The 27,851-nt window shown below is 35.0% G+C and overlaps 3 protein-coding genes and 1 non-coding gene across 11 annotated transcripts in view; 2 read left to right on the top strand and 2 right to left on the bottom strand.

Moving 5' to 3' along the window:
* Positions 1–4,181: 4,181 nt before the first annotated feature.
* Positions 4,182–4,272, bottom strand: trnar-ucu. The gene is given in 2 exon segments: positions 4,182–4,217; positions 4,236–4,272. It is a non-coding gene; the product is annotated as a tRNA-Arg (tRNA).
* Positions 4,273–4,478: 206 nt separating this feature from the next.
* Positions 4,479–15,566, top strand: alpk1 (alpha-kinase 1). Of its 2 annotated transcripts, XM_042759334.1 has the most exons (14): positions 4,481–4,711; positions 4,969–5,066; positions 6,147–6,301; positions 6,375–6,573; positions 6,676–6,735; positions 6,818–6,904; positions 7,418–7,494; positions 7,577–7,672; positions 7,753–7,857; positions 8,716–10,249; positions 10,333–10,480; positions 12,653–12,815; positions 13,114–13,300; positions 15,186–15,566. In XM_042759334.1, exons 2-14 carry the CDS (start codon positions 4,976–4,978, stop codon positions 15,362–15,364), a joined length of 3,081 nt encoding a protein of 1,026 aa, XP_042615268.1. In that variant the 5' UTR covers positions 4,481–4,711; positions 4,969–4,975; the 3' UTR covers positions 15,365–15,566. The 2 variants fall into 2 exon arrangements, with proteins under 2 accessions (XP_042615269.1, XP_042615268.1); XM_042759335.1 differs by lacking the exons at positions 12,653–12,815; positions 13,114–13,300; positions 15,186–15,566 and adding an exon at positions 11,204–11,332 and having other exon boundaries at positions 4,479–4,711.
* Positions 15,567–17,221: 1,655 nt separating this feature from the next.
* On the top strand, positions 17,222–22,929 carry epdl1 (ependymin-like 1). Its single transcript, XM_019111491.2, has 6 exons — positions 17,222–17,476; positions 18,304–18,338; positions 19,428–19,562; positions 20,930–21,116; positions 22,400–22,487; positions 22,609–22,929. Exons 1-6 carry the CDS (start codon positions 17,389–17,391, stop codon positions 22,721–22,723), a joined length of 648 nt encoding a protein of 215 aa, XP_018967036.1. The 5' UTR covers positions 17,222–17,388; the 3' UTR covers positions 22,724–22,929.
* A 578-nt stretch (positions 22,930–23,507) lies between these two features.
* Positions 23,508–27,851, bottom strand: part of dctn1a (dynactin 1a) — a 26,957-nt gene continuing 22,613 nt past the window's right edge. For all 7 annotated transcript variants that reach the window (XM_042759326.1, XM_042759329.1, XM_042759328.1 and 4 more), the window contains 3 exons: positions 25,557–25,630; positions 25,371–25,460; positions 23,508–25,288 (listed from right to left, as the gene is read on the bottom strand). In XM_042759326.1, the coding sequence (XP_042615260.1) occupies positions 25,151–25,288; positions 25,371–25,460; positions 25,557–25,630 (302 nt within the window). In that variant the 3' untranslated portion in view covers positions 23,508–25,150. The remainder of the gene's footprint in view (positions 25,289–25,370; positions 25,461–25,556; positions 25,631–27,851) is intronic.

Raw genomic sequence — 27,851 nt, 5'->3', positions numbered from 1 at the left:
CAAAATAACAAGGGTGTAGAATAGGGATGCTATGACAGGTCCCTGCCAATATCCAAATGCCCCTAGCAATAATTATGATCAAACAATTAAATAAATGTATATGTTTTTGTAATTTCGGACACATCTGAAATATGTCATACCATTGATATTACCGTTGAGAAGTTAAAGTAAATACATTAGAAAACTGTGCACTTTCAAGGATGCACATTTAATGCACGGTCGGAGTGAGAGCATAAGGACCACTCACAGGTATTACACGAGTTCAGGCCAGCAGTGCAAAAGAGTTCATATAAAAGTTCACTTCAGGAACTGAAGTGTTTTAGAAAACATCGCAAGCGGAAAGAGAAAGCGCGATCACTGTTAGCTCATAAAGCATACTGACAGAAAGACAAACGTTGTGCTGAGAGAGCATAATACAGTCTTTCAGCCTAGGATGAAGTCATTATGTACATTAAGAATAATTTAGGACAAACATAATGGGGTTTTATGGGAAACTATGTGAGTCTCTGAGGCGCGGCAGGATTTGGAGTCGTCGTGGACAGTCTTTAACTTTAACTCAGTGTTTTAAACTGAATGTGCAAAGCAAACTGTTAGATGAAATATCCACAAAAAAAAAAAAAACCTTGAAATAAGATCATGTGGGTTATCTGTCAGTCAGTAACAGCAACAGAACAGTTTTTCAGAATCATCCTGCATCCAGTTCAATTAATATTAAAATAATAATGCGTGATGAAGACACACAGCGCTCTGATGCTGCTGCTGACATGCTGTTAGTTCACAAAATCAAAGTTGTGTAATTATTGTCTGATAAACATAGCAATATTAAAATCCTGTTATGAATTATGAACTTACCGTAAGCTATAAATAAAGACTTTAGAGGACATGAATCATAAATGCGAAAATGTTCCGCTGTAATGTCCCCACCAATGTCAAAAGGAAACCTACGCCCTTGCAAAATAATAATAATAATAATAATAATAATAATAATAATAATAAAATTACTCTGAACCTAGCAGAAAGTTCAAAAAAGTTTGGATCAGTTTTTCCTAACACTCAGACCGCTAAAGATGAGAAAACAGAATGAGATCACTTTCAGGAGTAGAGGTGATGTTCTGGTGGATATCTGAAAAACAAAGAATAACTAATAGTGACTTAAGAGAAGGATTTTCACACAGTGTCTTTAATCTCTTCACCCCACACACGGCATAAAAGGCACACAGTATTCATACACATACATTAGATAAAATATTGTTTTTAATGTTTGGTTAATACTTGTTCAAAACAATCTCTTTAGCAAAGTTTGTGCTATTTTCTGCTTATTTTGATAAATAAAAAAATTCATTTTTGTTCAAAAAATATACTTTCATTAAAATGTTAATATAAAAATATATTTTAAAAAATACAGAAACAAAATTATTTAAAATAAAGATTCTGAAAGCATTGAAGGAGATCCCATAATGATTTAATATAAATTTAGCCTACAGTAGGAACAACAAATGATATTTTATTATATGATATGATTAATATCATAGAAATATTAATATATTTGACTTTGTAATGTTCTGCGAGCTGGAGGACTGATTCATAACCATAGATACACATACCTTATGCATATTAAAATACTATTATTTATATAATACACCAATAATAATAATATGTCAGAATATTAATTTAGCTTATTATTCACCAACATAATTCTTAATTATTTTATTTTATTAGTCCTTCAGTGTCAGTAGGTGTGTCGGGAAACACTGACCCCTGCTGGACATATGGAGGAGCAGCAGGTGAAAATACAGATGAGACACGAAAAAACTGAACATGATTTATTTAACCCTTGTGTGGTGTTCATATTTTTGTTATTCAGCCAGTGTTTGTGGGTCTGGTGGACCCGCTGCATTTTTGGGTTTTTAATTCAACACAATTAAAAAAGTTATCTTAAAATACTCAACTGATGTTTACTTCAAACCAATTACAAGCAATGTAAACAGCATATATGGTTGATATTTGCCCTTTACCTTTGTTAGATCACATTTATGAATTAAAGTGCTACAACCTTGTGTGGGAACAGCAGGGGGAGAAACACAAAACTCACACTTACACTCTCACAGACTCTCTCTCTCTATCTCTCTCTCTCTCTCACACACACACAAAACATTGTGTGGGAACAGCCACATATACCCATAGCAGTCCCAGACAGTAGGAGGACAGAGTGAAGATACACAGGACCTAAAATGTCCACACTTTTATTAGCTCTGGGTCCCGAATGTCCTGTATGTAATATAAGTGTGTGTGTGTGGAGGGGGGGGGGTCTGATATATGTTCTTCACAGAAAATGAGGCCAAGGCCAATGAGTATGAGTTTGAAAAAAATATTAATTGTATGATTTTTCTTATGAGAAAAAGTGAAAATGGGTCCCAGCAATAAGAAGGTGACGGTTATGAAGACGGCGATGTGTAGGAGGTTCTGACGGGATTTGTTTGTTTATAGCATATGGATTCTGGGTATTGATTGGGTGAATGTGGCTACATCTGAAAGAGTTTATTGCCTACAGGTAGTTAATAGCCACTAAGCTTAGTTTAGCACTTACAGACAGACAGCAGCTTGTGCGCAGCCAGTTTTGTGAACGCTGTTCTGTGATTTATCAATACAATAGCTTAGAAACCAACAAGTTAGAGCATACTGTATTTTTCTGATTTGTAAATAATTCAAATCCACTTCTGTTAGTAGAGAGACGATGCACAGAGGAGGTTAGTCATGCTATGATGACAAATGCATTCTAATCAATGTAATCTTACTGTGTGTATGTGTCCGATTTAATAACTGATAATGAAGAAGCACTGTTATTTTCCTCCTTCCAAACAAATGAGGCTATATGCATATTATTAATGTGTTTTTATATAACTGTGTGGCAGAAGGCCCAGAAGTGGAAGGGAGATATAGACAGTTATTTAATTTATATATATATATATATATATATATATATATATATATATATATATATATATATATATATATATATATATATATATATATATATATAGGCTATATATATAATCCAGAGTTTGCTGAATAATTACTGAAAGCAGTTTATGCTCTGCCTCAGTCCACCTCAACAGTAGGTATTCCTGCTCAAGGACTTGCATCTAAAGTAACTTGCATCGCACTTAACATATACATTCTTTAGTCATGCATTACCTGAGATCGAGCGCATGATTCTGGCATTGCTAGCACCTTGCTTTACTCATTAATGCTGTTAATCCTGAACTGTGGTAATACATATTTTGATTCTAAACTTTACATTTTATTTTTATTTAAACTAAGATTAAAATTAAACTGGAAATAAAGTTAGTTTGCTGCCTGTGTACCATGTAAGATGCCATTTAGCCAACTATACATTGTTTAAGGCTATTCTGTCTGTTAGGATATTATTATGTGAACTGTTGTTGTGAAGTATGTTTCAGCATTTTCTCTGTTAAATCAGTATAAAACTTCATGATTTTTTTTTCTTCAGTTTACATGAGGATGAGTAAATGCTGACAGGAGTTTTCCTGACTGAACTCTCCTCTTTATTTATTTAGTTCATTCATATCATGTAAACCAGACAGTGACAAATGAGCTCTGGGTTTATGTAATGCTGTTTAGCAGATCAGATGATGTTTTATTAACCAGTGGAGTTTTTACTGCAGTCGTAACTATGGCAAACACACGCAAACACACACACGTTTGTATGTTCATGCATTTGTTAGGCTAATGATGCCTGTCAATACTGAAAAATCAAAGAAAGGAGTTATTTGCATGAAGAGTCATGTTTTCATTGACCGATGTTCAGGATGAAGAATTATTTGAGCTGGGATCTGCAATGTATTTTCTAACACATATTGACCAATCTTTATTATATTTATATTATAAATGAACTAGTGTAGTTACATTATTAGTAGTAGTAGTAGTGGTATTTCCTTTTAACTCTAAATGTTTAGTCTTTGATCAATTAATGAAATCATTCAATACAGTGCAACAGTGTAGTTTTATTAATGTGTTTAATTTGACATTTTGTATATACCAATAAAACTGATTTCAGTGCAAGGTAATCATAAAGCATAAATTTGTATGGTTACAATATAAATAGTTGTATGTCAAATGTCATTAAGTTGATTACCTACTGTTTTATGAAATAAAAACAACGACTCCGGTGGGACTCGAACCCACAACCTTTGAATCACATCGCTAGATATGCCTAGAAGTCCAATGCGCTATCCATTGCGCCACGGAGCCACCTGTTGATCGGCTTCAATATTACACCTAATATTTTTCTCAGCCGTAATGGAAACAGCTTATGGCGTATGTTTTCTAAGTGTCTGTCATCTAAAATGTTCATTTACCTGCTACATTATGAATATTAATCTTTTGCATGTTATTTTATATCCGCGGTGTTCGTGTTCGTGTTGTGGCGTTTCACTCACGCGACGCTGTGATTGGCTGAGACGGACGGACACGTGACACGGAAGCGAACGCTACATGACACAAGTCCGATAGTATCATTGTAACTTCTTCACATAAACAAAGTTTACAAACACGTTAATAGATGATAATTTTAACCAAGGTAACTGTATCTCAACGATCGTCCGACTCTAGCAGCATTACTCGAGCAGCGAGGACGGGTTTGTTGTCGTGAGTTCGACTCTAAAGCGCCAGTCTTGCGTTCATAATTAAGGTAAACACGCTTGCACTTTTATTTTATTTTAATTGTTTATTCCCGGTACATCTGAGTTGTTTTGTTTAAAAATTATGTTGTTAAAAAATCTGTTTTCACGTTATTTGTAATATTGAAAGTTTAAAACAGGTTAAAAAACAATACGTTTAATAGTTGTTGTTTTCTTTTCAGAATATATTTGATTGGAAACATGAGTATTGTGAGACATTGTCTGTGTGAAAATCAATATATGAATGCTGTCGTTCTGATTTCGGCAGGTAAAGCATGAGCGGCCACGAGGTGTCGCTGCTGCTGCAGGAGTGTCTGCGGCGCGCGGTCAGCGGACCGAAGGGAGACACGCAGACGCCCCGCCGCGGTAATGACGCACACTGCGCTGCAGACGCACGCGTTGTTTTTGACGGATTGCTTGCTGTTTGTGGGTTGTGGCTAGAAGGGATACAGCAAAAACCGGACGCTAACAATACATTATGTATTAATTTAATTTATTTTTTTTATTTCGGTTTTAGAAAATAAACGTGATTGCTGTCCTCAGAAATCAACTCTTTCTTGTTTTTCACTGGCACGTCTCTTTGACTAGTGCGTCTTTGAGCCTATATTTAGTACAAGTAAACTACTCGTTCTTTTACCGAAGTATGGTTTTCAGGTGCTCTTTGTTTCTTATGATTTTATTTTAATTTATTATCATAGTCATAAACACACTGGTTTGCAGCACAAATAGTTTTAGTTTACTGCACTTCTTGCCTAGAATCAGAAAATTGCTTACTTCCTTCTTCAAAATAAGTGTTTATACAGCAGCCCAACAAATATTTACACACTTCATCCACTTAAAACTGAAAGCTTGGATTAGATAATCAAATGCACGTGGTATGTATTTTAAAGGGTTTTCATGTATACTTCTTGAAAACACAATGTATCATGATAACAGTGGCCTACTTCCTGTGTGAAAAACAAACATGTGAGTTCATGTGCTTGAAAGAGGAAGTGTACTTCACTGGCAACACAGCGGTTTTAGGAGTAACAGCTGTATTTAAATGTCCAGCTAACAGGGACACGGTTCTCTTAAAGTTATGAACAAATGTTCATTCCAGTTCTACTAGAAATGTCAATCAAATGTTGGTTCAGAGTTACTGCTTTAATAACGAAAACGTCGTAATTGGAACGTTTTTCACAAACATTTCATTTGCATGTTCGTCTAATGTTTGTTTTAAATGTTACTACTGATTACAGATGGTTCAAAGAACATTCCAAAGTAGCATAATGTTTGGAGAATGTTACAAAGTTCACACAAACAAGAACATTCTGAAACAACTGATTAGCAAAACATTCCTAGAACAGGGTCCAAACAACATTGGACCCCATTGACTTTCATTGTATGAGTCAAGAAAGACATGCGGTGTCCAGTATTCCTGTTAAACTCTTGACCTCTGACTCTCAGGGTTGTTTGCGGATGATCTGAACACGCTCCTCCAGGAGGCCGCCGACAGAAAGTGGCCGTTCGTCGAGGAGAAATGGCAGTACAAACAGTCGGTGACGCCTGAGGACAAAATAAACTCTTCGGATCTCATCAGAAAACATCTGCCGCAGTTACTGGTAAGGATCAGCCCGTGTGTTCCGGCAGCCGAACGGGGCTGAATCGGTGATCTGAGGGCTGCTGTGATTGCAGGTGTTTCTCAGAGACAGCATCGCCGCCGATGAGCCGAAGTGGGCAGTCGCAGTGGTTTTCCTGGTGGACCGTCTTCTGTACTGGATGGACGGCTCTCATGTGCTGTTGAAGATTGCTAAAGCGTTGCACAAACGCTATCCGGACGTTCCCATCGCCCCTCAGGTCATCATCAGACAGGCTCGAGTCTATCTGAACACTGGTGAGCTCTTCACTCTCTGTGTGTGTGTGTGTGTGTGTGTGTGTGTGTGTTCCAGTTCTAAACTGATCCATAACTCGACTCCTCGGTTTCGTTGTGCTGCAGGTAAACTGCAGAAAGCCGAGGTCATTCTCAGCAGTCTGATCAGTAACAATGCTTCGACAGGTACTTTCACTCATATTTCCGCTCATTTGCCGGTCTCTGCGGTGTAAATACAGCATGCTGTTTCTGGTTAACTGTGATTCAGGCTCGTGGACGTATCAGAAGGCCAGCGATCAGACGCTAGTGCAAGCCGTCAGTCTTCAGGTGCGCGGACAAGTGCTGCAGACGCTCGGTGAGATACAGACGCACTTTTCTAAGGCCCGAAATCATCAAAACTTTGCTGTTAAACCTGTTTCACACTCGATCTCCTCCATCTTCTGTCTCTGATTGATCGTTTAGAGTTTTGTATCCAGTCAGAGCTCTTTTAGTGTAATCAGCTTCAGCTGGAGCTTCTGGTGTCAGATCTTGAGTGAATTTGATCAAGTAAAGGTCAGAATAACTGCAGTAATATCTCCAGATGAACTCTTACTGGACTGAAGCAGCTCAGCTTTACTTGATTCTCCATCAATCATGTTTTAGAGTCTCAAATCTGATCATCAGGATCTTTTGAGGAGCGTTTGTTTCCAGAAGCTTTACTTTCACTGTTCCTCAGCGGAGGAATGATCTTCACAAGCCTCCAGAACATCTCACGTCACTGGATTGCATTGCATTATGTGTTTGGTTCATCTGGTCATCGCACCATCATCAGAGAGCTAAACGAGTCTCTTATTGTGAATGTATAATCTAGCATGTTTGTGTTTATTAGGTCTGTGGCTTGAGGCTGCTGAACTCATATGGGCGTCTCTGATCGGCTTCTACGCTCTTCCACAACCTGATAAAAAGGTCTGGACTTGACCTCTATTACTCCTTTAGTCTGGAGTTGTGTGAAAGTCACTCTTGATTCTGAATCATCTGTTGTTTTCAGGGTATTGGCACATCTCTCGGGCTCCTGGCAAACATACTGACCTCCATGAATGACCGAGACTTCGCTGCGCTTCAGACAAAGTCTCACATTGACTTGGTAATACAGTCTAAATTGTCCTAAATCAGTTGTTTGCCTGTGTTGAGCTTGTTATCGGACACTCTTCTCCGCTCTTCCAGAGTTTTCTAGGAGAGAGTCGCCATCGTCTGCTGTCCGCGGCGCGAGCGGCCAAAATGGCAGTTGTGTTAAGTCAGTATGGATCTCTGTACGTTCTGACCAATGTGGTGAGTTTTTGAGAATAAACAGAATCATATTTCCTTTTGGCTCATTCCACAAATAGTTCATCTGGTGGTCTTTTTTTTATCTTTTTTTTTTAAGCATAACAGGCACTCATTTTTCTGTAGTGACTGCAGTCATGTGACTTAAAATTTCCCATCTTTGGTAACAGGGTTGCAAAAGTGCAAACCTAAGTACATTTTTTTGTTGTTGTTGTTTTTTTTAACTGCTCATGTAAGATTTAGTTTGGCTAAATGAAGAAATTAAGACAGTTTTGTACCCTATTTAAATCTTTATGATTTTTAAATGCTAATACACATTTTGTTTTTTTATTCACTATTTATTAACAAAAAACAAAAGTCAAAAGTATGAGGTAAGTCTTATATGAATTTATAAAAATGAGATTAAAAAGACAATTATTACTTAAGTTATGAAATAAACTGAGATAAAAAGTCAAAGTGGACAGAAAGTCAAAATAATGAGATTAAGTAAAAATGGGGGGTGGGGGTTAAGATTATGAGATAAACCTCAAAATTATGATATAATAAATCATAATTATGAGATAAAAGTTTGAAATGAGATAATTGGTACATAAAAGTCCAGTTTTATTTTTTGTCCCACAATTATGATTTTTAATCTCATAATTGTGACTTTTTTTATATAGTTTGACTTAATATCTTAATATTATTTTTTGATATGTGATAATTTTTTGAGTTTTGTATTTTTTTTGTGGTTTATATGGGATTTGTTTTATGTGCATTACTGTGTTCCTTCATTAAACAATAAGGATTGTTCATCAGACTGACAAACCCTGTTATTATACTGTATTCACTGATTTATTTCCCCCTCCTGATGCTCTCTTGCAGGTTGCCCAGGGCATTTGTTTACTGTCTTACAGTTTCTCAAAACAATGCTCTGCGGAGGATCAGCGGATGTACCTCGTTTTAGCTAAGGAGGCCTTTGAGATCGGCTTGCTAACGAAGACGACAGGAGATGTCGTCACCAGCAAGCTGGAGTTGCACACGTTCCTCAAAGCCGCCTACTGCTTAGCCACAACTCACAGATGGATGACCGGCCCGTCCGAGATGGTCATCTCAGCGATGAGCGCCTGTCGGGAAGCCATGACTTTATTTGTTGACTACTGCGCTAAAGCAGACTCAACTTTGTGCACCGAGATCATGGTGAAGATACAGCAGATTAAGTTGCTGTTGAAGGTAGAAACATTTCGTAATTCCGATCCGCGCTCTTTTATTCCCGACAGCTACCGTTCGATGGAGTTCGGGCCTGTTTCATTCAAGCTCAGCGATTTTGCGAAGGCATTGGATGTTTTTGGAAAGCACCACAAGTCTGTTTGTGAGGCATTCGAGAACGGCGTTCGAGGAGGTTCGTGCTCGACTCATGCGCAATGTATAACAGCATTTCAGACGGACACAGAAGTTCTCGCAACAGAGATCCAGAAAGCGCCGGATCATGGAGCAGATCACTCAAGTCCATTTTCCTCCAAGCAGAATCCATCTAGCTCATCATTGATTTTGGTCGATCAAAGCTGTCATACTGTCGATGAACAAAGCAGCACTGGATCTTATGAGCTGGTTGATGACTTTAGCAATGGGAGTCAAGAAGCAAGCATCATCAATCCGAGCAATCAAAGAAGCGTCAGTCCATCCGTTCCCAACACCTTTAGAAACAATAAAGAAAACCAATGTCAATTCCAAGCGATGCAAGAGCTCGCCACAACTGAAGATGTTGAGGACAACCCATCACAAATGCCAAGTATCCGATGGAGAGACAATCTGGACGCAAGAACGTCTTCCAGTTCCTTCAGCAGTGGCTCTTCATGGGAACGTGTATCAGGACAGTCTCAGAGTGGCATAGAAACTGAGGAGGACGTTATAGATCCCTCTCATGATAGCAACAAAATCAGTAACGATGCAAAGGTTGGCTGCACCAAAGGTGGAAGCACTTCCTCCTTTTCCCTCTGCGATAGTTCCGCATCATCGTCATCATGGCAAAAACTCTCCATAAGCCCCATCGCTAATGTAGAGCGACTTGATTTAACACACAAGAAAGGAAGGACGGATCAGCATCTTCAGGTCCCAGACAAGATTCAAGAATGCCAAGGAACCACTCTGCCGTCCACCGAGAGTGACCCGTTTGAGGAACTGGGGTTTGAGCATCTATCAACTCCCGAAAAGTGTCATCCCACCAAACCCTCGTCTACAGGAGACAACGCACCACTGTGCAAGGACTGCTTCAAGAACTGCATCATGGGAAGTGATGTCCTGACTGACGGTGACTACAGATCTCTTTTGGCTGGAGTTTGTCAACGCTGCCTTGTTGAGAGACTGCCGAACAAACCGCTGAAGCCTCTGGATCCCAGACAACTGGAGAAGGCCTACGGTAAGTGAGGTGTCATGGTGTTTCTTCTGCAAACTGAGGTGAACGGTTGTAACAGAAGCACGTGTCCTCATCTAATCTGGCAGATGCCATCGTCCTGAAGTACTCGAAGGCCTCTGACGTCTGGATAGGCTCTGAAACCAGCGTTTACATTGGGAATCTGATGGGTGTCCAGGGCAAACAGAGACGAGCCATCGAGGTGCAGTACCTGCACCAGGAGCAACTGCTCAGCAGGTAGAACTTGTGTAATTTTATCAGTTAACAGTCGTCAAAAGAATTAAAACATTGCTTAGTGAAGTGATTTTTTTTCTGTATTTATACAGATCTTTGTTTTCCCAATCTACAAAGTATGACCTGTGTATTTCTTAGTTTTGTTACATTTTTATACTTTAAATAATCAACCAAAAAAAAATAAAAATGTCAGCATGCTAAAAGACATAAAATTAGACCAAAGCAAGGGTCTATCACAAAATTACTTTAACTTAGCATCTATAGGGTGACAAAAGTGCAAAAAAGTGAAAAGTGTCTAAAAAACAACGGAGCACTGAAGAAAGCATGAGCTGAAAGGTCTGCTCTTTGGTCTGTTTTTAAAGACACTTTTCACTTTTTTGCACTTTTGTTGAAAATTGTATATCTAATTGTATGTCTTTAAATGTGTGGACATTTCTTGATTTACACACCTGAGAACGGACTGGCTATCTTTTTGAAGTGCATACAATATCTTTTTTGCTGCATATTATTTAAATAATAAAATAAAAATGTAGAATATTTAGAATATTGTTGTTATTGTTCTTCTATATTCAGTGAACAGGGGGGGAAACAAGTTTTCCTTCTTTCTTGTCCTTAGCTGATCATATGCATGATTGCACTATAGTAGACAGAAATGTTATGAATATGTTACGTTCCTATTGTGTTATGCCTTGTACATTTGCACTCATTCAATCTTCAGCTATGTAGGAAAGGAGTACCTGAAAGCTAAAGGGCTTCATATGCACCTTGATGACGTGGGGAGACAGATGACTGCACAATACTACGTTACAGAGTTTAATAAATGCCTGTATGATAATAACGTCACAACCCAGATCTTCTTCATCCCATCTGAAGTGCTGCTGGTGAGATCCACTACTTTATTTCCTGTATCCACCTGGTCAAAATACTACATGTCTGTGTGTGTGCATCTAAAAATACCTGTATTTTTAAACGCACTTCTGTATTTGGAAAGTGAATCAGTGAAAAAATCAGTGAACATGACTAATTATTGTATATATTATACGGATAGGCTAAAATTTAGTTTTTTGTTATTTTATTGTTGATATGGCTTATAATGTCAACGTTTATGATTAAGGTATTTCCAACATGAAAACAAAAGTGTAGACTTCAATGCAGTTGTATTCACACGTCTGTTTCAGGTTCTGGACAAGGATCGTATTGTAACCTGCTTGTCTGCAGAGCCGTACATGTCTGGGACATTTGTAAAACTCACACAAACAATGCAGAGATACTGATAAGAAACATGACGCGACTAAATACGGCATCGCCTTCGGTCATTTCACCTACGAGTTCTCCAGTCATCAGGAAGTCGTGGTGGATCTGCAAGGTGAGCGATCTGAGATCTTGAGCATACATGTTCATAAAAAAAGGAATTTTCACACAAAAAAAAACAATCCTTAACTGGTGAGAGCTGAGGGACAATAAACACAACGTCTTTAGAAATCTTTATTGTTCAGTGTTTGTTTTGATGTGATAAAGACATGATTGAAAGTTTTCTGAAATTTAAGCAATTTGAGGAATTTTCTAATTAAATAAGCACTCATTTGCATACGTTTCTAGAACATAAATCTAAAGCCTGGTTCATAATTCTGTGTTTGATTTTGTTGGCATATTAGAGTTAAAGGTTTTTTACTGAAGGGATTTAGAATTTCTCTCTTTTTATTACTCCATAAATCAGAAAATAGTGTCAACGGACAGGAAAAAAGATAAATTTTTACCATGTTTTTTAAGAATAAAATGTTGTAAAAAACTCATGTGAATGATATATGAACAAATCCCTTTTGCCACTTTTGTTAAAAATGGTATATCTAATTGTATTGTCTTCAAATGTGTGGACAGTTCTTGAATTACAACACCCTGAGAACGGACTGGCTATCTTTTTGGAGCGCATACAATATCTTTTTTTGCTGCATATTATTTAAATAATAAAATAAAAATGTAGAATATTTAGAATATTGTTGTTATTGTTCTTCTATATTCAGTGAACGGGGGGAGGAAACAAGTTTTTCCTTCTTTCTTGTCCTTAGCTTATCATATGCATGATTGCACTATAGTATTCGAAACGAAAATGTTATGAATATGTTTACTGTTCCTATTGTGTTATGCCTTGTACATTTGCACTCATTCAATCTTCAGCTATGTAGGAAAGGAGTACCTGAAAGCTAAAGGGCTTCATATGCACCTTGATGACGTGGAGAGACAGATGACTGCACAATACTACGTTACAGAGTTTAATAAATGCCTGTATGATAATAACGTCACAACCCAGATCTTCTTCATCCCATCTGAAGTGCTGCTGGTGAGATCCACTACTTTATTTGCTTTTTTATTTTGTTCTATCCACTTGGTGTATGTGTTTGTTGTCTTTGTGTGTGATTCTTTTTATATTTGTACTTTTTTATGTATTTGGTTATTGAGTGAGTGAAAAAATCAGTGAACATGACTAATTATTGTATATATTATACGGTCTATAATTTAGTTTTTTGTTATTTTATTGTTGATATGGCTTATAATGTCAACGTTTATGATTAAGGTATTTCCAACATGAAAACAAAAGTGTAGACTTCAATGCAGTTGTATTCACACGTCTGTTTCAGGTTCTGGACAAGGATCGTATTGTAACCTGCTTGTCTGCAGAGCCGTACATGTCTGGGACATTTGTAAAACTCACAAACAATGCAAGAGATACTGATAAGAAACATGACGCGACTAAATACGGCATCGCCTTCGGTCATTTCACCTACGAGTTCTCCAGTCATCAGGAAGTCGTGGTGGATCTGCAAGGTGAGCGATCTGAGATCTTGAGCATACGTGTTCATAAAAAAAGAATTTTCACGATTTTCACACAAAAAAAAACAATCCTTAACTGGTGAGAGCTGAGGGACAATGAACACATCGTCTTTAGAAATCTTCATTGTTCAGTGTTTGTTTTGATGTGATAAAGACATGATTGAAAGTTTTCTGAAATTTAAGCAATTTGAGGAATTTTCTAATTAAATAAGCACTCATTTGCATACGTTTCTAGAACATAAATCTAAAGCCTGGTTCATAATTCTTGTTTGATTTTGTTGGCATATTAGAGTTAAAGGTTTTTACTGAAGGGATTTAGGATTTCTCTTTTTATTACTCCATAAATCAGAAAATAGTGTCAACAGACAGGAAAAAAATAAATTTTTACCATGTTTTTAAGAATAAAATGTTGTAAAAACTCATGTGAATGATATATGAACAAATCCCTCAGTAAAAACCTTCACAATATAGAGAGGAGTAAAACTCTAAGTTTTGGTGTATGTAAGTGCTGCTGAAGTGGAGGAAAAACTTTTCTGAAATGTTATGTTTAAATGTGCAGATTGAGGCATTATCTGATGAAATATGCATTAGTTTACATACATTTCCAGAAGATGAATCTGAATACTGACTAAAGCCAGGGTCAAAATTATTCTCATTTTGTTGAGATATTAACCCTACATAGGCCTTGGGGACCAGTTTAGGCAAAATCTTTTTTATATATACATAAAAAATTAATAATTAATAAAATGTAATAAAATTATTAAAATCCTTAATCTGAGCGGTAAAAGACTTGACTACTTTTTGTTTTTTTTTAAAGCTGTAAAAGAATTGAATGTTTTTTCTTGATTTTGCCACCTGAAGTGTTTGGAAAAAAAAAACTGTACTTGGTCCTTCATGGACAAAAGTGGGCAGGCATAGGAAATAAATGGATGAGTCTATAGTTCAGAGCATTTTTTTTATTTTTTGTCCAGAAAAATCAATAAAGCCAATACAATGCAGATCAGACATGCACATAAATTAATGGGTTAGCCTATACAACATTCTCAATGTGGCAAACACTCTCACACAAATACACACACACATCCATAAACAAAGCAGTAAATGAGCCTATAACAGATTTGGTATTTTGTTTATTTTTTATTTTTATTTTTTTTATTGTCAAATAAAAAACAGGCACTCAATACACATACAAAGAATTGAATAAGCCAATAACAGATTTTTATTTTTTTTATTTTTTATGTGCCAATCAACCACTTTTCCTTATAGCAAGGTCAGATTTGTCTGTAAGAATATTTTATATTTACTTAAGTGAAGACAGTGTTATGACATTTATTTTTTGGGGGACATTCATGTCCAAATTTGTCCAGGGAAGATTCTTTAAGGGTTGCTCTATGAAGGATGCTTGAGGGTTAAAGGTTTTTCAAGAGGGGGATTTTTTTCTTCTCTTTTATCACTCTAAAAATCAAAAATACTGTCAACAGACAGAAAAAAAAATGCATTTCCCCCATGTTTTAGGAATAAATGCTATATATTTATTTCGTGTTCCTGTGGCTCAGTGGTAGAGCAATGCTTCAGCAGCGCAAAAGGTTGTGGGTTTGATTCCCAGGGAACACATGTTAGGTAAAAAAAAAAAAAAATGTATAGCCTGAATGCACTGTAAGTCGCTTTGGATACAAGCGTCTGATAAATGCATAAATGTAAATGTAAATATATAATCAGGCACATGATATATGAACAAACCCCTCAGTATAAACTTTCAGAATATAGAGAGGAATAAAATTGTAAGTTTTGGTGTATGTAAGTGCTGCTGAAGTGGAGAAACACTAAAAAGGTTTTGAAAAATATTCCAGCAAATTTCTTATTTTAATTTTCTCTTCAGGATGGATAACGGCCAACGGGAAGGGCCTGACCTACCTGACCGACCCTCAGATTCACTCGCTGATGAAGTCGAGGTCTAGTAACTTTCAACAAAACGGAATCAACAACTTCATCAAACATCAGCATGGAGACGAGTGCAACGAGATCTGTCGAGCTGCCGGACTCAAACACATCAGATAACATATAAACATTCAGCATTTCATAGTCATCCTGATGTCAAAAACCGGCCTAGAATTTACCCTAAAATAAAATGTGTTGTTATAAAATCTTGAATGTTTTATTTATAGAAATGTATAGGCTATAAAAGAAGTTTACAAAAAAACAATGTTCATATGAGAAATGAGGAACTGACTACTATCAGTAACACATTATCTGACCACAAGAACCTTTGGATTCCATAAATCCAGTTCCACATTGTGAAATATCTGGGTCACACTGTAACAGAGTCACATGATTAATGCGGGGGCCGCGTCATGTGACTGAAACCAGATCAACTCCATTCCAGAGTTTCAAAACAAACACTCAGCCTCATTCCCTCTGTGTGCTTCTCTTATTTTCACCCGACTGGCCGAGCAAATCACTCTCGCTGTTTTACTAAGAACATGCACAGTACATATGCCATAAAATCACAAACAGTCATTAGTTTAGAGGATGATTGATTGTCAACAACATAAAAGAAAATAACAATATTTCTGACAGTCGTGGAAATATCAGAAAACTTAAAAATTGTGATTTTTAAACCTGTAGTAGGTGTTGTCAAGTAAAAATTATAAGATACATACACTATACATAAAGTCATACTGTTAGGACTATAAAGTCTGTCTATAATGTCTGTGGTGCTTCTATATGATATTCTGTATGGATTGTATTTATCTTTCTGTCTAGTAGATGAATCAGTACGTTTAGTGAGCAGGAGTAATATATACACTACCGCTCAAAAATTTGGGATCAGTAAGACTTGTAATGTTTTTAAAGAAGTCTCTTCTGCTCATCAAGGCTGCATTTATTTGATCAAAAATACTGAAAAAAAAAAAAACTATATTTTTCAAAATGTTACTACAATATAAAATTATGGTTTCTTTTTTAATATCCTTTAAAATATAATTTATTTCTGTAATGCAAAGCTGAATTTCCATCATCATTACTCCAGTATAAAGTGTCACATGATCCTTCAGAAATCATTCTAATATGCTGATTTATTATAAGAATTATCAATGTTGTGCTGCCAAATATTTATATATATATTTATGGAAACTGCGATACTTTTTTCAGGATTCTTTGATGAATAAAAGGTTAAAAAGAACAGCATTTATTCAAAATATAAATCTTTTCTAACAATATAAATCTTTGCTATCATTTCTTAACAATTTAACACATCCTTGCCGAATAAAAGTTTTTATTTCTTTCAAAAAAGAAATAATAAAAATGTACCCCAAACTTTTGAACTGTAGTGTATATTGTTAGAAAAGATTTCTATATTAAATAAGTGCTCTTCTTTTTATCTTTTTATTCATCAGAGAATCCTGAAAAAAGTATCACAGGTTCCACAAAAATATTAAGCAGCACAACAGTTTCAACACTGATAATAAATCAGTATATTATTATGATTTCTGAAGATCATGTGACACTGAAGACTGCAGTAATGATGCTGAAAATACAGCTGCACATCACAGAAATACATTACATTGTAATGTATATTAAAATAGAAAAACTTTATTTTACATCATAATATTTCACAAAATTACATTTTTTCCCCCTGTATTTTTGATCAAATAAATGCAGCCTTGATGAGCAGAAGAAACTCCTGTAAAATCATTAAAAACTGTTCTGATCCCAAACTTTTTACCGGTAGTGTATATATATATATATATATACAAAATAATAAAATGATAAAATCTAATACAAATAAATAATTTGAAGTGCATTAATCACAAATGAAAAGTTATGGGAATTCATTGGTTGAGGAGATTGGGATTGTAAACAGAGAGAGCGTCTCTGAAGCGGATGTGTCATTGATGGTCTCAGAGCTCGTGTTGTTTTCAGCTCTCATGACCCACACGTCATGTTCTCCTGAGAGCCGGCAGAAAAGCAGGCAGCGGATTCTGGAATGAACTCTGTGCTGTGAATAAGGAAGTCCTGGATGTTTACCGTCAGGAGCTTTAAAGGCAGGGAGAGCAGCTGAGGGTCACAGTGAAGCTGTGAACATGAAGCTGCTGCTGGGTTTGTGTTCGGCTCTGCTGCTGGTTCTGGTTCTGACTGGAAGATGCTCGGCACAGACGCCGCATCGATGCCGTAAGTCTGACAGACTACAGATTCAGCTCTCTACTGCTGTCTGTTACAAAACAATAATAATACCAAGCTCTAATGCTTTGAAGAATACATGTCTAAAAATAAATAAATAAATAAAAAACTTGGTAATGTTCTGATTTATTTTTTAGTGTTGGGTTGAATGTGTTTCTTGTGAACAAGTGTTATTTAAGTATCATTAATATACTAGTTTTGATTTTATTAGTATTCTCAAATATGTATATATAGTTTGTATTATTTAATTTTTTATTTTTTTAGCTTATGAGAAATGTTTTGGCAGCTAGCTAAAAGTTTTAAGTTTTTTAAATATTTTATGTCAGTTAATGTTAGGTTTATTTCAAGTATTTTCTTTTAATGGTTTTAGCTTTAGTTAAGAATAATAACTGTCGATGTTTGTTAAGACAGTTTTGAAATTCGTGTAATTAAGATTCTAAATGAAAATGTATTTGATTTTTTTAAGAATAACATTGTTTTTACATGCTGGTCACTATTTTTTTTACGGTGCATTTTTGTGCTTTATGTAGAATTTATGCAGTTATGCTGTGTGACATGTTTATAAATTATGAATACTGGGTAATAATTATGCATGAATATGGAAACATGTTGAAGCATTTGAAGCACGTCTCTTGAACTGTTATTGGATCTCTCATTACAGTCGGCATGTAAGAAACAATGTGCACGTCCAGTAAAACAGACCTGTCTATTAATAAAGCAAAAACAAACAGGAAGATCCAGACCAGCTGCATTCGCTCACACTGTAAACATGTTCATGAATGTTTTGCATGAAGTAAATCATGTGGTCTGTGTTACAGGAACGCCAGCGCTGCTGTCCGGCAGTATGAGCGTGGTGAGATATGATTCACATTCACTTATTATGACATATTAGACATTAAATGAACGACCATCCACTCCCATGATGCTTTGAGAATCACTCTATACTCTCAAACTACTTGTATATTAGTATTTTTGCATATTTTACATGCAATAATCAATTATATTCAATTAAAGTCTATAGGTAACACTTTATTTTAAGGTCTCCTTGTTACACGTTACATGTTCTTACTATTATGATAACAATTAATTATGCATAATTACATGCGAGTAACCCTAATCCTAACCATAACCATACAGTGAGTACATGTAGTTAATTAATATTACTCAGTACCTATATTAATAATTACACTGGAACAAGGAGACCTTAAAATACAGTGTAACCGTCTATAGTTATTGTGTCACTGTTTGATTTGATTTTATGACGAGCAGTTCATTTCAAAATAACCGAAGACTTATCCTGTCGACTGATTGATTGTTCAAAGGTTTGTTGTAATTATCTTGGAGCTGGTTAGAATATGAACTCTAGAATATGAATGAGAAATAGAAATGTACACCACCTGTCAAACATTTTCAAGATGTTTTTAATGTTTTTTAAAAGAAGTCTCTTCTGCTCAACAAGGCTGCGTTCATTTGATCAAGAATACAGTAAAAAATATTAAAAGTGTTTATAATCTAAAACAGCTGTTTTCTATGTGAATATCTGTTAAACTATCATTTATTTCTGTGATGCGCAGCTGTATTTTCAGCATCATTACTCCAGTCTTCAGTGTCACATGATCTTCAGAAATCATTCTAATATGATGATTTGCTGCTCAAGAAACATTTCTGATTATTATCAATGTTGAAAACACTTGTGCTGCACAATATTTTTGTGGAAACCGTGATTAATTTTATTTTTCAGGATTCACAGATGAATAGAAAGTTCAGAAGAACAGCATTTATTTGAGATAGAAATCTTTTGTCACATTATATTTACTCTCACTTTTCATCAGTTTAATGCATCCTTGCTGAATAATAGTCATTTATCTCGTTGCTGTAGTTGTTTACTGTTTTCTCTTATTATTTGATAGTATATTTATGCACGTAACTGTGTGTGTTTCAGAGCGCTCGAGAAGGGCAGGACTGGGCAATTGCTAAATATCGTTATGATGCTATCGGCCAGCGCATCAGGTTATGGGAGTTTGGTCAAGTTGACAGCAAGTCATTCCACGCAAATATGCTGTTCCTGTTTAGAAAGGTGAAGCACAAACACGATGTGGAACTATAGTTTTATTTCTCATGAACAGACACCGAGTGTTCGAACACAAGCCTCACAGGAACAGAAACTGAGCAGAAGCGAGTTACTCCACGTCCTCATCAGTGCAGAAAACTTCAGTCAAACACATTCAGTTTGTTTGCTAACTGAAATTCATAGAAAAAATGGATGTAGCAACAAAAGTGTAAAAACCACTCAGAAAATGTGCCGTTGTTAAAATCTGAGCTCTCTGACAATATTTGACTCAATTAAAAGTCAGAGTATCCAAACAATGATTCACTGATGTCAGCTGAACTGAAACCGTCTTTCTACACACAAACAACAAGCAGCTGATCTGACGTTACCTGGAACTGTTCGTCTCATTTGACATAAATTGAAATTATGACAAAAGGTCAAAATTATGGCACAATCATAATTAGAACTTTAACAGTTGAATTTATGACTTTAAAAGCCAAAATGTAGTGTTATAATTATGACTTTTTATCTCATAATTATGACTTTTTGTCATAATTTCAACTTTTTTTTATCTTATAATTGACTGTCATCATTTCAACTTTTTGTCATACTTTAGAATTTTTGTCTCACAATTTTCTTGGGTCATAATTTCAACTTTATCTCATAATTGACTTTTTTATGTCATAATTTTGACTTTTTGTCTCATAACTGACCTATGTCATATATCTCATAATTGACATTTTATGTCACAATTTTTACTTTATAATCTCATATTGACTTTTTATGTCATAGTTTTACATTTTTTAATTGTATAATTGGCTGTCATAAGTTTGATTTTTATCTCAGAATTATGACCTTTTGTAATTATTTCAACTTTTATCTCATAATTGACTCATAACGTTTTTGTCGTAATTTTAAACTTTGTCTCATAATTTCAGCTTTATCTCATAATTGACGTCACAATTTTGACTTTATAATCTAATAATTATATATTTTTTGTCATAGTTTAAATTTTTAAATGCACAATTAATTGTATCTCAGAATTAACTTTGTCAATTTCGACTTAAGTCTTAATTGACTCATCATTTTGAATTACATCTCATAATTATGGCTTTTAAAGTCATAATTTTTACTTATCTAATATTAGTTTTTCATAATTTTGACTTTGATCTCATAATTGACATTTTGTCATAATTTTGTCTATCTCAGTTGACTGTCATAACTATGACTTTTTATCTTCGTTTTATCTTCTATACATTTTAAAGTCGTAATTATGATATTTAATTATGATAATTATTTCTCATGTGGCAGAAACGGGCTTCCAAATGTTTCGGGCATACTGTCATGTCATTAAATGTGTGTGTTTCTAATGCTTCATTCATTGATTCACTCAGGCTGTGGTTTACACCATCGACTACAGGAACCGGACGTGTCAGAAGAATCCTCTCCACACCGCCTTCCACCCCTCACACATCCCCCATAATGCCTCGCTGCTGTCGCAGGTGATTCTGGGAGGGTCGTCTGCACCAGGTGAAGGTCTGCTGGTCAACACCTGGACGGGAGACGTCCCTGAGACTGGAGGTGAGCATCATGTGATTTAACCGTAACTCAACAACAGGTTCAAGAAACTAGTGACAGAAATGAGTTCTGCTCGTGTTTCATGAATGTGGATTTAAGACTAGACCACTTGATTGATATATTCTGGCATATGATACTCAGCAGTACTTCAGAGGGCATGAGTGATTGAAAATAACAATCATAAAGTGAAATAAGAAATATAAAGTAAGGAAAAAAAATGTTAAAATGTATATCTTATAAATGTATATAAATGTATCATTTAAGATGATTTATCACTAAATAAACAAGATGCAACATTAAGTGATAAAAGTGCAAAAAAAAATCTAAATATTGAGAAAATCATCTTTAAAGTTGTTCAAATGAAGTTCTTAGCAATGCATATTACTAATCAAAAATTAAGTTTTGATATATTTACAGTAGGAAATTTACAAAATATCTTCATGGAACATGATCTTTACTTAATATCCTAATGATTTTTGTCATAAAAGAGAAATGTATAATGTATTACAATGTATTTTTGGCTATTGCTACAAATATACCCCAGAGACTTAAGACTGCTTCTGTGCTCCAGGGTCACAAATAATAATAACCATAAAGCTGAATAAGAAATAAAAAGTAAGGAATAAAACATATATATACATAAATGAAATAATAATAATAATAATAATAATAATAATAATAATAATAATAAATAAATAAAATATATTTGTAAGATGCATTTAAGATGTTTTTCCATTATCTGAAATTTAAATAGGAAATAAATAATTTAAAATGTATTTAAAAATAAAAAATAAAATAATATAAAAAGATATAATATAAAATAATAATACAAATAAAATATATGTAGGATGCAGGATGATTCTCCATAAATAAAACAAGATGCAACTTTTTAGATCACTTGACTTTTTAGAAAAACTTTTTAACCATTTTCATGCAAATTAACCTATGCCTGATTTTATTTTACCCAGCAGGCACCTTGATATCAATTTGACCTCAAATATTAGTCAATACTTGATCGAGACGCTGTAACTTCAGTAAATTCAGTTTGGACGGCTTTTCTTCCAGTTAAAAATCACACTGAAACTGGTTTAATAAATAGACCAGTTTTGCATCAAATCAACATCATGTCCAGTTTTATTACCATTGCCCACTGGGTATTGTTTATTATGTTTCACAGCAAATATGAGCAATGCATTAATGCTGGTTTATGTTTCATCTACAGAAGTTCCGATCTAAAGTGCTGTGTTAAAATCACTGCAAACATTTAGTTTCTTTTTAATTCCCAGGTAAATATCTGGCCACAGTCACAGAGTTCGGATGCATCCCGGTGTCGACGCTTTACTACACGGAGAAGTCTGGATGGGTCGTTACAACGTACGTGACTCTTCATATGCATGAATATACACCGACAAAAGCTAATTCTACAGCATGTGTTTTGGTGCATCTGTTCTTTGACCCTAGTGATAATTAACAGCACTGCTGGTCATTTTTTCAGCTATTTTAATGCCGTGAAGGGGATCGAGGACCCGGAGCAGTTCTTTCCTCCTCCATTCTGCACTGATGCAGACACTGAAGAGGAAGAACTCGATTTCTTCAGCGCCTTTTTCTGAGACATCGGTTTAACGCACCGTTACACTCATTTTATGATGATTTTAACCACTCTGAACCAATGATCGTTTTCAGAATGCTTTTGTTAACGGTTTCGTTTTAAATGCTGTTGCTGGTCTTTGTCATTTGTGCACTTAATGCATATACGATTAAAAGCACTTTTATCATTTACAAAATGGAAAATAAAGTTTTTTTCTCAAACACTAAATCTGAAACGTCTCTTTTTGGCATATTTCTGGCTTTTTCAGCTGTACAGTCATGTCTTCAGCAGATGCTCTTCAGGGTTTCTGCAGGTTTTATTAAATTATATTTAAACCAAGAACTTTTAATGAATAAACTGAATGGAGCTCAATACAGCAATGCGGTCTATAAATATATTGAAAATATTACACATACAATGTCTATTATATCTTCTCCTGACACTGTACAGTGATGCTCTTCATCAGACTCAAATCAAAGTACATTTAGAAGCAAAATTAGGATGGTATTAATTCAAAGGAAAAAAGTTTTCTAACATTTAAGATATTTGCTCCTGTTTTAAACGATCACGCTTCATATCTTCATTTGCATCTCCAGTAAATGTATCGATTTTTTTTTTTTTTTTCAGTGCATGCAAAACTTAATGCCATGACTTGAATTTAACCTTTTGGTTCTGGTTTAATTTGTGGAAGGCAGAATTAAGACTCACAGAAACCCTCTTTTATCCAAAGTGACTTCCAAATGATGAAAATGTGCATTTATTTTTTAATACAAATGTAAAAAAAGTGGATAAAGTCAAGCACAAAATATTTTTTTTTCCATCTTTATTGTAATTGTTTCCATTAAGAAACGTGTCAAATGCATAAACAATTAAAACACTGAACCATCCCTCCAAGAGAATAAATGCAAATCAACCAGAGATCATATTGTACTGAAGATCAGAAGAGTCACAAACGTTTGCTAAAGGTGTTAAATACAGGAAACAGAGACTCATGAATCACGAGTGTTGTTCAAACGATGTGGATCTTGATTGATTGGTCCTCTGAATCTAATTAAGCGCTAATATATGAGTGAGTTACTGCTGCAAACCTACTGATCTCTTAGTGCTTTCCTTTCATGTGAGCATCTCTACAGCGTTAGTACAGTTAGCCATTTAACCTCCTTCACCAAACGTGTATTCAGAAAATGACAAAACCAACCTTGATGCCTCCTCATGTGAAATGTGAAACCAAACAATTAGACGAACTACAAAACCAAAGCTTGGAAGCAAAGATATCTGCGAACCGTTTAACTAAGATCAGCTAATTAAAAGTTAAAGCTGTTTGACCGCACGGGTTCAGCTTTGAGAAAATCTCCCTCTCTTAAGAGAAAAGAAAGTGATTGTTTTCAGTGAAAAACAAAAGCAGAACTGTAAAACATCTCCTTTTGAGTTCCTCTGAAACACAAGGAAGCATGTTTCCATCACAAAATAACAATAATAAAACAAAAAACATTTATGACTGTCTCAAAATTCAGACTTTATTTCACGCAACTCTGAGTTTTGCTATTTTTTCTTTATTCTCAGAAATGCGAGATAAAAATTCAAAATTGTGAGATGCAAACTCAGAATTATAACTTGCTTTTTCACAATTCTAATTTTTGTTTCAAACACAACTTTTTTTTTCACACAATTGTGAGTTTATATCTTGTAATTCTGACATTTTATTACTCCAAATTTCCAGAAAAAGTCTGAATTTCAAGATTTACACAAGTACATTTATGGGAAAAGGAATTCAGAATTGCATTATAAGAGTTTTTTTCATAATCCTGAGCTTACATCCCGCAATTCTGTTGATTTACACCACAAAAAGGTAAACTCAGATTTATGAGAAAGTCAAAATTGCGATCTATAAACTCAATCTACTGCAAATCAGAATTCTATCTGAAAATTCTGACTTTTTTTCTCATAATTCTGATTTTATTTCCACCATGGAAAAAAAATCTGACTTTTTTCTCAAATCGCAAGTTTGTATATTCCAATTCTAAGATTTTGTCACAAATCTAACTTGAGATATAAACTCAAAGTTTAAAAAGTTAGAATTGCAAGACAAACTCAGAATTTGTGAGAAAAAAATACTTTGAATTCTGACTTTTTTCGCAATCCTGAGTTTACATCTCACAATTCTGGTTTTTTATTTTTTATTTTTACCACAAAATAAACTTTTTTTTTTTTTTTTTTTGCAATTTAGGCTTTCAGAAAAGTCAGAATTGTGAGTTTATATCTTGCAATATTCTGCTTTATATCTTTTAAATTCTGAGACTGTGTGGTAATGTTAAACACAAACTGCTGTGTGATCCCGTGTGAGAAACGTGATGGATGTGTTTAGGCGTTGAATGGCTTTCAGAAGACGAGCAGCTGTCTTTGGCGCCAGATGTTTCCTGAGAGCGTGGGGTTGTGGGAGGAGCCGTGTTTACGTCATGAGCAGGCGATGCACGCGCTGAAGCTGCTGCTGCGACAGGACGAGGCAGTGTGTCTGCTCCGCGCCGCGAGCGCAGGGAATCATCACCTTCCCCACCAGCACCGAGCCGCTCTGCTGCTCCGCTTTGGCCTGAGACACACACACACGACTGCACGGTCACTAATGTACAGACTTATAAAGCTCATTAAATCATGTGTGTGTCAGCTCTTACCTTGACGAAAGAGGCGGAGGGGAACGTGGCGAAGTCAGACGGCATACGAGCTCCAGGCTGCTGCGAAACAACGTGCTGCGACACTTCACCCTGAGACACAAACACACGGTCAAACAGCATCAGAACACACTGCACTTCATCAGAACACACTGCACTTCATCAGAACACACTGCACTTCACACTGACCTTCAGTTTGTCCAGTGCGTCGCTCAGAGACTTCAGTCTGGCCGTCTGCTCCAGCAGCTGAGCGCTCGCACTCGCTGCACACACAGATGTATTATGCATTAATACACTACTACACTCACATCAACAGCTGCTCAGTTTGGGGCAGAATGATTTAGTTTTGGAAAGAAATTAATACTTTTTTCTCTCATCAAAATACTTCTCTTTTTTTTTCTCACATAAAAAAACAAACAAATAATAATAATAATAATAATAAAAGTTTTTTTTTTCTCATCCAAAAATTACAGAATAGGATTAGGGCCAAACAATAATTAAAATAAATAAATAAAACCATCTCGAGATCAAACTCATAAAATAAAATGTTGAGAATAAAGTCGTTGTGTTTCGAGAAAATAACTTGTATTTAGAGAAAAAAAAAATCATAAAATGTTGAGAATAAACTCTGTATGCACCGATAGGATTTTTTTGGGGCTGATACCGATTTTAACAAACACTTATTGGCTGATACCGATATTTGTCACTTCCTCTCTTATTTGAAATTATACTAGCAGTTTTATTGCTGTATCATCAGATAATTTCTAATGAACATGGATAGGATCCATTCAACATTCAGCAGGCCCACATGAATACAACAGAACAAAGATACATATTAAATAAACACTGCTTTTTAGGAAGGTTTAACAGTTTTCAGGTACAGAAGTAAACAAATGTAAAATAACACTTCACTGTATAAATTAAATGCATATTAATCCTTCTTTATTCTAACAGACTTTATTATGATTAATCTTTAAAAAAAATTTGTATACACTATTTTTTGTAGGTTTAAATATGTATGAGATCTCCTTTACTAAGGCGGGACTCTTATTTTGACGGGTTTTCTAGTCTACGGAGCTATAGGAGTAATAAAAGCGTGCAGTTCTTTGGATTTAAAGTTTGTCAGTTTATTAAGCACCCCCTGAAAGGGCATGAGATCTGTATATATCTGTTTACTGTTTGCTGTAGTAAGTGTTTTGTGTAATTCGCTGTATGTTGATGATAATGCAGCTGAGAGAGAGTTTAATGTGCACTTCTCCTGCTGTGGTTTGTTTAGCTCTTATGGTGATTTTTTTGGAGTGAAAAAGGATGCAATAAACTTAATAAAACATCAGTAAAGTAAAGAAAAATCATCCGATAACTATCGGCGCGGGTACATCGGTGGAATCCTAGAATAAACACACTGGTGTCATGTTCAACACTAAGTGACAACAGCAGCACTTTTAGTGATGTGGTATTTCTAGATGATATTTACACGCAGTGAAAATACCGATTCTAATTACGCTGTGTAAAAGCAGCAGATCTTTGCAATAAGTGTAAATAGTAATTAGATGCAATTTCTGCTTATAAATAGTGACAGATACTATCTGTACCTCAGTATTGTTGTACATTAATCAGTTGCAATAATAACAAGAGTGTAAATGATTTTATTAATTAAAATTATTAAATAGACACTGCCTTATTGGTACAAAGCTCTCCTAATAGCCTACCTACCCCTAAACCGACCCAATTAATACATCATTATTAAACACTCGTTAGGCAACTGATTTCCACTTTTCGATGTGATATGTGATGAGAAAAGGAAGAAGAGCGAGATCTGAACTCTGGTCGACGCATCGTATCGCTCTCTGTGACCTGCACCACTGCAGACGCTGACCAACACTGTACTTCCAGATCACATGAACATGACACCACTGTGATTATTCTCAGCATTTTAACTTTTTTTTTCTTGAAATTTAACGAGTTTATTCTCGAAAACCATCGACTTTATTCTCAAAATGTAATGATTTAATTCTCAACATTTTATTCCGATATTTTTCTAGAAATGTAATGAATTTAATCTTGCATTATGACTTTAATCTCGAGATGGTTTAATTTTTTATTTTTTACTGCTTGGTCCTAATTCTCTTCCGTAGTTTTTTTTTTCCTCATCAATTTTTTTTTTCCCCTCACAGAAAAATGTTTTTTTTTTCCTTATCAAAAATTAATTTTCTGTCATCAAAAGGGTTTTTTTTCTGTCAAACCAAAAGTTTTTTTTTTCCCAAGTTTAAAAACTTTTCTCTTCATACAATTTTTTTTTTTTTTTTTTTTTTTTGGAGTGAAGTACATTTTTAAAGAGAAAAAAGGATCTGACATTTTTAAGGAGAAAAGTTTTCTTTTAAGATATTGTTTTTTTTTGTTTAGGTTTTTTTTTGGGTGAAAGAAAATATTTTTCATGAGATAAATTTTTTAAGAGAGAAAAATGTTTTTTGGAAAAAAAAAACA

This window comes from Cyprinus carpio, chromosome A7 (assembly GCF_018340385.1).
Source record: "Cyprinus carpio isolate SPL01 chromosome A7, ASM1834038v1, whole genome shotgun sequence".
Classification (NCBI taxonomy): domain Eukaryota; kingdom Metazoa; phylum Chordata; class Actinopteri; order Cypriniformes; family Cyprinidae; genus Cyprinus; species Cyprinus carpio.
This window is presented reverse-complemented; position numbering and strand designations above follow the sequence as displayed.